Raw genomic sequence first — 15,241 nt, 5'->3', positions numbered from 1 at the left:
ACAACTCTGAAGCATAACACCCCATATTTGCTCATCCTCCATCCCCCAACTGAAATAAAACAAAAGATCTGCAAAGAAATTTTAAACTGGATACATGATTGGGCTGTGGCTTTACACATCTTTAGAGAAGCCTGGTACAAAGTTATGTGGATCCTAATAGTGACTCTGGGCTTAAACATGATATGAAATATTAAAAATCATGATGATGGGTAGGGAAGTGCTCTGAACAAGGTGTTTTTCTCCCTATCCTGTCTTTGCTCTGCAATGAAAAGCTGCAAACAGATTAAAAGAATGAAGGAACCTGGATCTTCACGGCATTTTTATGATTCCTGAAACAAAATGTACATGACAGGTGCTGCTACTACAGACAGGTCTACTTCCCAGAAAGTGGTTCCTCAGATATGTAGCTGTGCCCAGTGCCTTATCAGATAAGGCACCTGGGGGCCAGATATTCCCAAGTAATGGAAGTATTATTCTAATGTGTTTCTGTCTACCTGAATTTGGGAGACAGAAGTTTGATGAATCAGACTTGGAAGAAGAAAATCCCAGAAGAATAAGAAGTAAAAATCCCAAATCTTGTGAAAACTTCTGATAACAAAGGAACGTGGGGTCTGCAAAAATTTAGTATTTTGATTTCTATTTTCATCCTTAGTGTGAGGGATGATTTGCCTATAAAAAAAAACTAAGAATTTGTTTACAGTGAAGCTCTTAATTTATGAAAAGTGTAGCAGTGAGGAAGGAATATGAATTCAAATTCTACCTGCAGAGAATTCAAGACACATGAAGGTCTAGTTTTGTGTCAAAGACACAAATACCTAAGAGGAGTGGAAAGCTATCCAAGGCTTTTGACCACGGAACAGCACTTGCCATAGATATCAAGGATAAGCTGAAAACAAACTCTCTAAGAATCTGAGAGATAAATATTCCAGTCAGAGAAATTACGTGTGTGCCTCCACGCTTATTCAGGGAAGTGACATCAAAAAGTGCTGTTGCAGCAGGTCTAACAACAGTGAGTTCTTTTTTTAACTTGTTACAGACACTGGATGCCAGGACCAATATAAATACTTCATTATTCTTACATGTTGCTATAAAGTAGCATCAGATTTCAGTCTTCATATGCAGAGAAATACGGCAAAAGGGGAAATAATTCCATAAGGCTTTTCTATTTTAATTTCCAAAGGAGGTATTTCTTCACATACCACAGCAGTGGTTTTCAAACTGTGGGCTGCCAAACAATGGTGATTAACAGAACACATGCTGATGGTCCACAGGCAGCTGGTCAAATGGTGCTGGCTCTTCTCCTTGTTTCCACTTGATACATTCTTCTAAAAGACAGCTAACAATAGATATATTAAATATTTCCCTATATTTTTCTTACATAAGGTGAATGGTAAATAAGCCCATTATAATACGATTTTAAGAGTAGAGGAAATCCAAATAATACAGGCAGCAGTTTCTCCCTTAGAAAGTGTCTTAAGACACGCTTGCTTCATTCCCTGGATGTGGTGCCACAGGACTGAGCCGTGCTCAGGAGCAGCCTTGATACTCAAGGAAAACACTATTTCCAAGTCATAATATCCAGTTAGAAAGCAAAGGTACAAAACCTTGATTTGCGGGTTGGGGACCTTTAAGAGTAACATTTCCAAGAAAAATATTTTAGTGAATTTAGGCTTCCTTATAGGCGTTTCTTGGGTGCACTAGGGACTAGATTTCTAGCTATAGATATGATACATGTTGTTCATGGTGGTGCATATTTATTCATACTCATGAGTCAATGGCTTAACTTCAATGATGTGAGCCAACATCCAGATAAATATATAGATCTATTCTATACCTATCCAGTTTTTGCTGTATTTCTTCAAGCCTCTTGTAAAAAATAATGCATGCATTGCCTTCTAATCTACGTAATTGTCCTTGTAAAATACATCAAGTCTTCTAGTGAAACATTTTGATCAGTCCAGAGCATAAAACGTGTCTGTGAGTGTATCCAATTCCTAATTATCCTGACAGCAAGAATTACTGTTTTTGTTCACTAATGTGCCTAGTTTTGTTCCTGCATTGATTTAATGTTTGTCATTTAAACCAACAAATTGCTTCCTGTTTCGAATCTTAGTAAAGTAATACTGATAAAGAAAACATCTATTTCTGAATTTTTGAAAAGACAGTACTCTGGCAGTCTTCTTTGGTTGAGATGTTATTAACACGCAGGTGCTGTCTAATAATTGTTTTGATTTCTGCCTATATCTCTTCATGCATTAAGCATTAAGTCCATGTAAAATGTTAATATCACCAAACACACATGTATGTAAAACCTATTTCAGGAAGCAAAATTACTTCTACCCAAAAGGAGAAGGGTAATTCTAATTCCTGTGTATTTTATTGTAATTATTCCCTAGAAGAAACACTGTACTGTTTTACTTTAGACCAATAAACAATCAACATACTTTTACAGCTCTTTGTTTGGTTTACAGAAGTTTTTAGTACTTTGGGAGGCTAAAATAATAAAGGAAGAAAAGCTACTGTTTTTTTCCACATACTGAAATGAATATATACCCCCACATTTTGATACTAAGGAAGAAGACATGAGACTCCTAATTTGATGCATGTTAATTTGTTGTCTACGAAACGGGTATATTCTTCAGAAAGAACTGAGGAATACAAAATGAATAAATATGTGAAGTGTGTCCTTTAGTGACTGATCCCACTGTATGACCCAATGCAAGACTAGGAAATGACCTGCATTGTGGAGACAGCTGGAGAAGAGATGGAGTTTCAAGAAGAAGAAGTGATATTAAGGCTGAAACTCACCGCTGTACAGAGGGTCAACAGGAGCCCTATTTAATATTAAGAAAAAAAAAAGTTTGATAGTGAAAAGTGATGAATACCATACCCTGGAACAGAGCCGATGAATAAATAAGCAGCCTGTATAATTATTATTAGTTAAATGGCAAGTACCAAGTGTGTGAAGCATCAAAACTTTCTCACAGGTGTGTAGTATGGTCTCAGAAGTCTCTGAATGACTCTTCTGAGAATCACAGATTTTCATTGGTGACCCATAACCAAATAAATAACAAAGAAATACCTACTTATCAGCTAATCTGGATATTTAGGGAGCTTTGGGAATACTATCTTTGTAGGGTTTGACGTGTATACATATAAAATTCTAATAAAAATGTTCCCAGCCCATGTTTTTCTTTGAGATGGAAACGGAAAACATCTCTCTTCCAGAATGTACTTGTTTTTAAGCTGAAGCTGAGTATGAAATTTAGTTTCTTGACCACATATACCTCAATCTTTGGCAAACATGGACAATTTAGATCAAAGGCACGGACAGTGAAAAACTGCTCATCAGCGCACTTTCTGGAATGCTTTAGGAACTACAGAAATATTTGCAGGAAGTTCCAATATGAAAAGCTCTTTCTACTCTGCTGAGTCATAAATTTGGGTGTACAATGGAATACAATCATTTAACAAATAGCAATATGTATTTTCCTTTTGCAATGGATGGGCATAGGAGAGTGGATCACGTGGCAAGCTAAATCAGTAACTAATTTTAGATTAATTATTTGGGTTGATGTTAAAATAACTGGAAACATGGGTCATTGTCTTGGTTTTGATTTATCCTTTTCAACTTCTGAGGTTCACAGGACATATTTATGCTCTCAGTACACATGATGTCTCTTCTTATCTCGTTGCTTTGTACTTCAGCAGAAGATGAGAGGCACAATATTACCTTTAGCATGTAACATGTGCATTGAACTAGGAGATACCTTGCTCAGAAATAAGTGCTTAATTTTCTTAGAGAATTTAAAAGAGAAGGAACTTCCTAGGACTATATCCATTTCCATGTATCTTTTCAAAGTAATTTAAAAACTCTTGGGTCAGTTACTCATCTTGTACATATGACTCTGCCACATTGAGCTGGCCTACTTGCATATGTTATTTACAACAGCTTCTATTTCTGTCTGCTGTGCGGAGGAAACAGAGAAAATAACTTAATTACAAACTGCCAAGTGCCTTCAGATTGATCATAAGAAAGTGGTTTTGTGAAGATCTTTGATCTTTATTTAAAATGCAAATGCATATTCATGCTTACCAAACTGAAATTATACATGAAATCTATCTCTTGAGCAAACTATCTTTTAAAACATTTAAATGGAGAGAGACTGACACAAGATGAACATTGCTGAAACTTCATTGTTTTTGAACCCAGGCTAACAGTAAAGAAAGGAAGTTTGTTTAATCTAAGATTGTTTAGTCTGTTTATAAAAAGTGATTAGGAAATAAAATATATGCAATTCACTCTCCACCAACAATAAAACCTTCATGTATTAATAATAATAACTAATCTATTTTTTTCTGAGATTATGATAAAATTAAACAAAATAAATCAATGATAATACCTTGTTCTTACTACACACCTGTGGTGGCCCACTCAGCAGCAGCCTCCTTGGGTGAAAGGTGTCCATTCTGCCCTCATTTCTATTGTTGTAGTCCATATGGTTTGGCTTGGGAACCGTCCATTGGCGGTAGTATAGAGACTGCTCCGTGCAAGTCATCATCTTGCTCATAAGAGGGCGAAAAGAACTTGCCCACATTACAGAATGATAAGGCAAGAGGGAAGATGATTTGGGAAGTCCACTGCTGTCCGTAGAAGTAATAATGTCATAAACCAGTTTGGGCAGGAAAACTATGGGAGGCTGTTTTGATGCTTTGGTCATGGAGCATTGAGAGGTCTGTAGGATGAAGGAGTTATGAGTAGGTGCAGAGGAAGAAGAAGAGGAAGAGAAAGGTGAAGAGGATGACGAGGTGATGGAAATTTGGGCACTTTTTATGTTTTGTTTCATATCCAGCTGTTCAGTTACCAGTGGCAAGTGTTTGCTAGTTGTTGTTTGTGCCCCCTTGTCTACTTTCTGCTTCTGTCTTTCATGGTTATTTGTAGTTTCTTCAGCATTGTTGCTTAGGACTTGGTGAGGGGATTTTGCTGTATCGCCTGCTGCTGTTAAAGCAGGTGATGACTCACTGCAGAATGCTGTAACTGAAAGAAAATTTGTATTTCAACAAAGTGCAACTATCTCTGCTAGTCAATGTCATAGTTAAACAAAACAGAACAAAATAATCATTTAGATAGAGTATCCATCAAACACTGCAATCCCACTCCTGTTCTTGCTTTCACCGTTCTCGTACAGGAAGTCATAATAGTTTGGATATCCAGCTCAAGGCAGAAAGTGGCTTTTAAAGTACTGAAGTGCATAGGAAAGATGCTAGTGATTGTCCTGTCCTCTCCTTCCCTCATCCACTCGTTGCTCAAGGTGTTCATCAGATAGTTTCATCACTCAAGACAAACACAAAATTACTGAAACCATCATTTAAGAGAGTGTAAGAAAAGTATTCACAGGCTATTACACCATCAAACTGCAGAAATACCTACACAGATTGACATGTAGAAGCAGTCCTCAGTTCTGAGTCAAATCTGGTCTGACACTCATGTGTCTGCATCACTGCAGCACTTAGGCTGATCTAACAAAGCCTGGTTCTCAAGTCTCTGGTGCTATGTAATGCATTCATACAGCTTTTGGTCAGCTCAGAGCACATACTGAACTCATGAATGTTGGCCTTGAATATGTAACACAGATATACCCCACAGCTAATTGCTAATTTTCTGAAAGTGGTGTATTTTTACCTTATATAGTCTAACCACTAAGATTTCTTGGAAGTTCAAGGCCTCACTTTTAGTGGTTCTGAGCAACTTTAATGCTTCGTGAATTCCAAAGAGGAGATGCAGACTGAGAACTGGCTGAGGAATCAGTCTGCACATAGTAATAGGAATATCTGTCTGAAGCTGAACACAGATAAAAGCAGCTTTGCTCTCATGGTGAAAACAAAAATTTTGCTTCCAAAAAAACCCATATATTTTGAACTAACAGAAGTCCGTAGTTTCTCTTGGTCTCAAGAAATAGCCAGGTATACTCTAGCTACATATTAAACTAAAGTAGCCAGTAAAGGACATTAGCATTAAATACAAAAATATTGCCAGTAGTATGAGTGGTTTCAAGTAAAACCACTGTGACATCTCCCAAAATACCAGTATCCAAAGGCACAGAAAAAAAAATAAAGGAAAAAAATATTAACTACAGGCAAATTGAGGCCACAAAGCCATAGACAAGTCACATATGGACTCTGTGGAAGTGATGAGCAGCCCAACTTTAAAGAAGAAAAAAACATTTTGAAAATTAAAGCATTGATGAAGTTTATCCATATGTTTTCAAGAAACAGAATTCTGATTCTTATTTTTTTTAAAAGTTATCTTCAGTGATCCCATTAAAATGGGCTTTATCAAAACCTTAGTGATTTATGCCTTTGATTATTTCTCTAATAAGCTGAATAAAAGGTCTCTTATGTCCTAAATGTAAATTAACAGAGATGATCTTAAGATCTTACTGGAAGCTTTGGAAGAGAGAGATGAAGATGCAGAGTCATGAGAATGAGATCTTTCTCTTTTCATAGGACTTCTCTTTTCTGCAGTAGAACCTGTTTCATGTGTGGTAGGGGAAAACAAAAACGAAATAGAATTTAAGTAAGTCTGTGAGAAGGCACAGCTACATTGTCAAAATAGGGGAAAGGAAACAGATTGTGTGGGTTTTGTCCTCATTCTGACACTGTTTTCAGTGTAGAGAGCATCTCTGCCTACCACGTGACATTGGATCAGCCTGTGACCTAATCTAACTATGCTAAGCTGCAATAGCTTCACAAAATCAATGCTGAAGCCAGGACCTGGTAATTTCTAAGCATGTTTCAAACATGTTTTCTCTTTCTACCGATGTCTTACTTTCCTCATGAACACAGCGTCAAGGAAAACAACAGGCTACAAGCTCTATTTTGTCATTATGGTATGAAATTACCTCCTACCCCATACATTACAGCTTTATGGCCAGATTACATCTCAGCTTTTGGTGATGAAAATCCATGTTTGAACAGCCACCAAGGGTATTCACTTGAGGTTCCTAGCTTAGGCCTTTAAGTTAAAATGCTTGCTTCTGTACAGTTTTATCATGATAAACAAAGACATAAGCACTGCCAGCAGAAAACTTAGACTGCAAGTCTGTCTCAGGTGCTCTGAATTGGACTCTGGAGGAGCAAACCATACTTCATGGATTAGGAAAGCAGCATTACAGTTTAAACACCTGACAACTTTGGTGCCCATTCAATTCAGATCACATACAATCTTGGCGTACTTCAACTGAAGAGACAGAAGTACTCATCACATCTAAAGTAGGCCTCTGTCATAGACAGTCTGAGTATGACCTCAGGTATTTCATTCCTCTATGAAAAGTACATATCTGATTAAATATTTTTGTTCTGCTTGTTATGCTACCCTTATTACCAATGAGTAAGAACTTAATAGGTGAACAGTAACCTCCTCCTCATAATATAGAAAAGGAAATGAAGGCAATTTGAGATTTAAATAAGCTACAGACATAAAAATCCCTTGTTTACCACAGTTGCAAGGCATAATAGACAGCAAAGAAAAATATAAATAACTTAATGATGACTGATACATCAACTATCATTCAAAAAAAACCCTGACAGTTTCTGGGTAAATTATTTTTGTTTGTTTACACATTTATATGTTCTTAATTGATCCCTTAAGAAATTATAAACTCACAAACTCTACATGGTCACTGAGGAGTTACTATGTTCAGATACATCTTCTAAACATAGTATTTATTATCTTACAAACCAGAGCAGGGGTGTCAAACTCATTCTCACCAAGGTGGGTACATCAGCCTCGGGGTTGCCTTCAAAGGGCCGAATGTAATTTTAGGACTGTATAAATGCAGGGGTAGTTTTGTGGCTGCCAGAATATTTGGGGCAAAGGAGGTAGGGAGGAAGGGGAGAGAAGGAAGTAATAAAACAGAGAGCACAGATGCAGCAGCAGGACTGCAAGAAATCAAAATGCTGCAGCAGCAACAGTTCTCGGGCAGAGAGGGTAGGAAAACACAGGGTCAATGAGATGAATCAAAACTGAGGAGCAGAGTTCACTCAGTAAGGCCAACTCCAGAAACTCTCACCAAGTAGTTGTCCATACAATCCTGCTTTTTCAAATACAACTCAATCATTTTACAGCTTCTTTTTTATCACTACTAATAATACCTTCAGTTGCTATTTCTTCATCTTCATTATCGGTACTGCTTAGTTTCTCTGGGTCACTTTCTAACACATCATTCACAACTGCCTTCTCTGTGTGAATTTCTGAGCTCACAAAGTATGCGGCCAAACCAAGTTCTTGCTCCAAGGTTGTCCTTACCAAAGAAGATGAGTTTATTAAACGGAGGTCACAGTATCTCAGTGATCTGAAGATAAACAAGAGGGGTTAATATGAAAACTCACTGGAATCTACTCCCTTATTTCTTTTACAAACACAGCCAAAGGGGAATTTTTTCATAATCTGCTTAAACTACAGATGAGCTAGAACACAGTATATCTTCTGTGCTTAATAGGTTTACCACTGCAGTGTGTACACTTTTATTTTTCTTAATCCAGTTATGCAGCTTAATCTGGTGCACCAAGCATTAGCATCAGCATAAGAAAAAGAATAACCATTTGGGTTCCAAGCCTAATACACAAAATGGGATTCAGTGGAACATATAAAAGCATTCAGTGCCCCAGGGCAGGTTGTCTGGCTTCCAGCTTCCACTCCAGAAGGCACCGATCTCCCCTCATGTCCTGTATTACATGTGCCAGCATCATACAGATGCCTCAGCGACTCTAAGGTATCTAAGGTAGCTATACTTTCTTTTCTTTATACACCCTATTCTGTCCTCTAAACTGGGGCAACTCTTACAATATGTTCTGAGCTATTTGTGTCTTGCTACAGGCAGGAGGTTGTTATTAATAATACGGGGTTTGTATTTATGATACAAAAGCTGTCAAAAAATTGAAAAGAAACATCTTGACACTGAAATGTGTTTTCTTCTCCCACAAATGATTACACAGTTCATCTTTAGCCATTTGGTAAGCAATGAATTAAAAACAGCCATTGAGAAAATACTGGATCTTCTTACCGTGGCAAAGACTCCCCTTGTGGATCCATACCACTAAATATCAATATACAAGGCAAACCTTCTAATTCCAAATATGTCTGTGGCCTCCAATCTACATCTTCAATTTTCTGCCATACCTGTATAATATAAGAAATACTGCTGGATATATCTATATGACGCAAATAAAAATACAGAAATATATAATTTTATCATCCATTCTATGAATCAGTTTATACAGTGGATGAATGTTCCACCAAAGGAAACCGCAGAGCAGAGCCAATTTCAACAGAGGTAGATTGCACAATTCCTAAAGCATTACAGCTAGCAATCTGCCTGCTGTAAGTCTGAGGAGACTGAGACAGTATGCTCCAGCCTGAAAATCATCCCAGCTTCCCAGCTGCAAAGCACTGAGGGCAGGACACAGACAGGTAGAGTGGACATGGTACAACAGTAAAGCTGAGCAGGAGGTTTGGGGGAGAGGAGAGTCCAGAGGGCTACTTCTTGTGGCAGATAATGTCTGAATGTCTGAGTCCAAGAAAGGAAATGAGCTGGCAATGAGGCTTTTTCCCCTTAGAGGAACAGGGCAAAGCTGGAAGTGTTCAAGACACACACACCACTGTCCTCACTTGCTACCCTCTGAAGCCTCCTGCTCTCCCCCAAAGCTGTCAATTTTCCTCTAAACTTCATGAGAAGTTTGGTAACTAGATCTCTTGTTTGACTGTTCAGTATCAGGCTATACTGCTTTATTTACACCAATCAGTCCTTTCTGCTGTATGACAGTTGAGAAGCACAGTAGGACGAACAGTACAACAGCTCAGCCTCTGACACTCATACATTTACCACTATTATGCATGTCAGATAACCAGGATGTGATTCAGAGCACTTCAGAACACAGCTTAATTTATAGCAGAATGAGATCAGCAACAGGCCCTGGATCTCAAATGACTTTGTCCAATATATAACACTGTCAGACAGAATGACTGTGTGCTGTATATGTATTACACCATCCATGAATGTAAATATATTTTTGCTTTTGTGATTGTATGATCAGATTATGGTAATTTTAGGAAAGGCGAGGCAGTATCAGGGGCTTTTGTTACATACACAACCCAAGACTCTGGACCTAAAGGATATAAATTAATCCAAAAACCAACACCTGGTCCAGAAAGCATAAAGTCCCGAGCTGTGAACACCAGGGTGCTGTAGTACCCGTAACTATTATAGAATCACTGATTTTATGCCTTTATGCCACCTGCTGGTGAGAAGCATAATATAATTCTCAAACAGTCAAATCTTCTTGCATTATGACGATTTTGTGAGAAAATTCTGCTAAAACTGTGACAATTTTATCTAGCTTTTTTCCTTATTGCTCATGGCCCCTGTAGATAAAAGGAGTCCAACTGTTCCGGAAGGTTGCTGCTTGCTAGGGAAGCCAAGTTCTAGGCACATTAGCTAATATTCCACTGAAGTATTAACTAGCAGTAGGACAGTAGTCACAGATGGTATGTCTAAAAGATAAAGTCACGGTCCTTAAGGTAGCTTTTATTTTTACTAGCAAGACCTGCATTTCAGCTCACAAACATAACTCTCACTAGTAAAGTCTCCCCGCCTACCCATCTGATGAAGCTTCCAGGTACAAGTCATTCTGCAAGTTACCTTTAGTTGCTCCACAAAGTGCTTCCCTATCGTGATTCCAGAATTAGGATTTCCCAAGATTATTTCAAAGTTATCTTCAAGGGCTAGTCTTTCCCTTACGTTATACAGACGTTCATATGCCACTGCAGCCAGCGGAGTACATGGAATTCTCAACACTACCATGAGGCCATGACCACTAGGACATTGTCTTGAAGAGTTTATTAGGTTTTGGGTGATTTCCAAAGTTTCAACTGAGGTGTAATTCTTCATCTGAGAAAGACCACACACTGCCATCATAGCTGCAGAGTAGTGTTGTATGAGGACAAAAGTCCTTATCACTGCACTGTGTAATCTGGGGAACCTGAAATAAATGGTGAATTAAACAGTGAAGCATTACAGGCTAAAGTGAAAAAGCTAATGTTTTACAAAATATCGCAAATTCAGGTTTTTCTCTTGTACAGAATCCTTCATACCTAATATACAACAGAATCTCACCAAATTAGAGTTGGATAGCCTTCACAAGGCATCATTTCACAGTTGGAAATGATGTCGTGTCTTCATTTCTTAGTAAGGATTGATTATACAAGTAGTCCAGTAAAGTTACATTACTTCAATTTACCAAGACTTCACCACTGTTACAAAATTTATCACAGAATATTTGCTAATGCACTCAGTAATACCATCAATCAATCAAAATGAATGCACTTGTCAATGAGAATACTGTTCTTCATGACATGCTATTCTTATTTTTTTCTCTTCTTTTCTTACTGAACCCATGAACCAAATCACTGTTTCCAAGAGGCCTGAATACGTAGGCAGCATCCAATGAGCACTACAAATTCCCAAGCCCAGATACACCTTGTCTCAATTCCCAGTCCATGGAAGGGAGAGACATGGATATGCAATAGCTTCCTATGCTCCAGTTTTCATGAAAATGAAACGCAGGTGCACAGTATAAAGAGGGACCAGGGCTTGCTCAGAAAAGTGCCTGGTCTGTGTGATCAGAGCTCCACAGTATCCTGTAGCAAGCCCCAGCAGCTGTGTGGATGTGCTCAGTCTGTCAGCCATACAAATACATGAGATTCTACCTGTTCTATCTCATTCTTCTTACAGACCCCAGAGAGGTCACCCACAGCTGCAGGTATGCAGAGAATTTGTCACTGCTCTTTTGCAGTGATTCTAAACTTGTTCCACAAGGATCAATGAAAACTGATGATGTATTATCAAGATCTGATGATACATCTACTTCTCCTTGTGGTCCAAGTGCAGTATATACAAATTCTATACATCAAAATAAGCCAGGGTCAGTAAGTGATAACTTTAGACAAAAGTAATAACACATTTGAAATTACTCTAAATTGTGCTAAACAGTGATCATGTTCACAGTAAGAGGCAGCCTAGACTGAAAAGACTGCCGGCCAAATATATACAAAAAAGAGAGAATACAAAATAGGAGAATACAAGACCAAATTAAATGTCCTTGCATACACGGATTTGTGGGACAGTGAAAAAAAAATAAAAAGAAGTAGGCTTCTAGCTAGTAACTCAAGTCACTAGAACACAGCTCCTGGATTCCCTGCATTAACCAAAGGAATGTACTGTACCTCTTTCCCAAAGCCATGACCATTGCTTCAAAAGAGCTGTCGTACCGAAGCAGTGGAATACTGTGTCCAGAGAGGGTGGACTCAATGAATTCTGACAGCCCAAAGTATTTCTTGTTTTCATGGTATAAATCCACACCCTAAAGCAAATGAGGCAATAAAAATTTAAAGGTATAGTCTATAAATTATTAATTTACAATGGATTAATCATTGGTATCTGATATATTTGCAATCACATTCTCTAATAAGCATTATATACTCAGACATATTAAAACAAGGAGAGAAATAAACTATTTTTTTTTTTTTTTTAGAAAATAGGCTGGACTCAATTTTTCCCTGTTTCACTTGTTCTATCTCTCCATATACACATATACACAGACAGAACAGTTACATATGGAATAAATGTGCACACATATGAAGAAAATCCATGCATGTACACATATTTATGCAGTAATGCACCGGAGACACATTTTCAGATAGTTTCCATTTATGTAGCTCAAAGATTTTTAGCAGAGTTATTACAGTTTATATAAAAAGATCTTTAAAAAAGGTAAGAAATGACAGGACAAGCAAAGGGTAAAAGAACTTGTCGCAAACTGAACAAGAAAAAGATGCCATACAAACTTCACTCTTTCGCACGAAAATCATGGGACATACAGAGTTTCACCAGGTATGTAAACATAAAATAACTTATAAAAAGCTCAGAAAAGCACCTCAAAGCATCCATCTTACATTGTTGTATGAAGAAGGCCAGTGGATCTCATTGTAAGGGCTGATATGAGTATGTTGTGTCTGCAGCGCATAGGGGAAGGAAGTCACATGGAGGGTCACAATATTTGGCGCCTCTTTCACCTCCCTGCAGTTCAACAGTCTATCAACAAGTCCTGTAGACAGTTCTGTTTGAGGATAAATGCTATGCATAGCACTGCAAAAAAGAAACCCAAAACACTCCAAAGTGATCAGCACAAGGGAGCAATTGTGTCAGTGGAATAGCTTTAACCCAGATGTGAAATCAAAGTTAAACATGTACAAGGAACTTAGGACTCTATTCTTTGCCCTGCTTTTGTTACACAGAAGGATGGGAAAAGAAATGCAAATTATTTCACTGCAGCTGAAAATTTCTGTGAGTCTGATAACTCCCTAGCTAGCAAATTACCAGTCTCTTACAGCTACCAGCATATGAGAGATAAAGGATGAAAGGAAGTTGATGTTTGAGCAGCTGCCATTAGACATATAGTCCTGTATTAACTTTGGCCAGATTGTTAGTGTTGCCCTTACAAAAATATCATTCTCAGCTACCAAATAAAGATAGAAACTGACAGACAGCAAGTTAGTATAAGAGAAAAACAGAGGGGAACTACCTGTGATAGAGCTACTACGAAAGGGAAGAGTAGTTATTTTTTGGGCAAATGCCAGTACCATGGAACACCTACAGTCAATTCCTTGCTTTGGTGTAAAACTTCAGTCCAAATTAATGCTGCTTAATTTTTGGCATCTACCTGCAGAGACAAAGTTATAAGCTTCATCACTGCAAGGTCCTTCTGTTACCAGCAGAGAGGGATAAGTCCCTCCAGAAACTGTTTGTGTCCACCCATCATCTGTCAGGAGCTGCCCTGTCTCTGCTGTGACTCTGTGGGCAACCCCAGGCAATTACACTCCTGGTTTAGGCATCTCCTTTAACTGACTGCAGTCAGGTGGCATGAATCCTGCTGTGCAGAACAGTCACTTAAATATTTGTCATATATCTTTATTAGATAGGAAGAAATATCAGAGGTAAGGAGCAATACAGGTACTTCCCTACCACTCAAGGATGTTAAGTGAATAAATGTCTTAAAGGATGTGACAGCTGTGATAGGTCATGTAAGCTCCTAAGATTTAGAGGAGTTGAACAAGGAACCCTCACATACAAAAACTCATCATTCTTAACCAGTGTGAAAGACAAGACTGTGTCGTTTCTTTCACAAGTAAAATGCCATAGTTTTTGGTTTCAGAAACACTACTGTGCTCCTACAGTTGGCACCTGTTGGTGCTTCTGGAATTCAGTATGTTCTCCAAGCTCCCCAGTGCCTCAGGAGCCAGAAAAGCAACAGCAGCCCAACTTCTCAACAGGCAGATTGTTGAGAAGCCAAGGAAATAGGGCTCAGTTAAGTGATACAAGTGAGCTGATGGGAAACTTGGTAAACATTGGACAGAAAACTCCCTTCTTCCCTGAGAAGTCTACCTGCCATTACTACGAATTCACAGAAGCTTTCAATTCTTACAAGTTGGTGATTCTGGATAGAAAACACATTGTACTGGGAAATATCCAAACAGTTAAAAAAATAAGCAGCAGTGTTGGGTCACAAGTTGTCTACTCACTGCGGAGGGTTTTTGCATGTTTTACAGCCCAGAGGACACCGACAGAGGATAAAGAGCTCTGTGTATTTTCACAGGAAGCTTTCCCTTGAACAAAAGACAACCAGCCAAAAAAAACAATAGCTGTGGCTGAAAGAAGATAAGAATGGTGAGCAAGGAAAGCTGAAATGTTCCACTGAAACATAATATAGTAAGCAGGATAAGAATAAGTCATGAAGGACCTTTAAAGAAAACATGCTTATTCAACACATGGGAAGAGAGAGTTAGCAGAAAGATGCAAACAAAGATGAAAGAAGGGATAAATCAGAAAGCTGATCTTGAGAGCTAGTGCAAATGGTAATAATTTCTCTAAAAACAAGTTACTGTTTTCTTACCTCATGAGATCCCAGTGTGCGTGATCATGGATGAGGACAAACAGTGTATGTGGATTCTGCATAGAGTTTTGTAAAAATACTTTGAATTTAATCTGGGCTTCTGCATCTAATTTCATAACATACTGTTCCACCCTCTGCTTTGTAAGATGTTCCTTTTCTAATCCAAGTTCTAATAAAATACCTAAAGAAATGGAACAAATGTCAGTATTTCCAGATGCAAATGCAGTTAACA

The 15,241-nt window shown here is 38.1% G+C and overlaps 1 protein-coding gene across 7 annotated transcripts in view; it reads right to left on the bottom strand.

Annotated features, from left to right (window-relative positions):
• Nucleotides 1–15,241, bottom strand: part of GREB1 (growth regulating estrogen receptor binding 1) — a 97,587-nt gene that overhangs the window by 21,457 nt on the left and 60,889 nt on the right. For 4 of the 7 annotated variants that reach the window (XM_071807062.1, XM_065833878.2, XM_065833876.2 and 1 more), the window contains exons 15-22: nucleotides 15,010–15,190; nucleotides 13,013–13,205; nucleotides 12,284–12,420; nucleotides 10,701–11,040; nucleotides 9,066–9,181; nucleotides 8,155–8,354; nucleotides 6,442–6,531; nucleotides 4,422–5,038 (exon numbers count right to left, since the gene is read on the bottom strand). In XM_071807062.1, the coding sequence (XP_071663163.1) occupies nucleotides 4,422–5,038; nucleotides 6,442–6,531; nucleotides 8,155–8,354; nucleotides 9,066–9,181; nucleotides 10,701–11,040; nucleotides 12,284–12,420; nucleotides 13,013–13,205; nucleotides 15,010–15,190 (1,874 nt within the window). Of the gene's footprint in view, nucleotides 1–1,199; nucleotides 1,323–4,421; nucleotides 5,039–6,441; nucleotides 6,532–8,154; nucleotides 8,355–9,065; nucleotides 9,182–10,700; nucleotides 11,041–12,283; nucleotides 12,421–13,012; nucleotides 13,206–15,009; nucleotides 15,191–15,241 lie in introns of all 7 variants that reach the window. The other 3 variants (XM_071807066.1, XM_071807063.1, XM_071807064.1) reach the window with 3 other exon arrangements.

This window comes from Patagioenas fasciata, chromosome 3, assembly GCF_037038585.1.
Source record: "Patagioenas fasciata isolate bPatFas1 chromosome 3, bPatFas1.hap1, whole genome shotgun sequence".
Taxonomy (NCBI): Eukaryota; Metazoa; Chordata; class Aves; order Columbiformes; family Columbidae; genus Patagioenas; species Patagioenas fasciata.
Note: the sequence above shows the minus strand (reverse complement) of the source record. Positions and strands in the feature narration are given on the sequence as shown.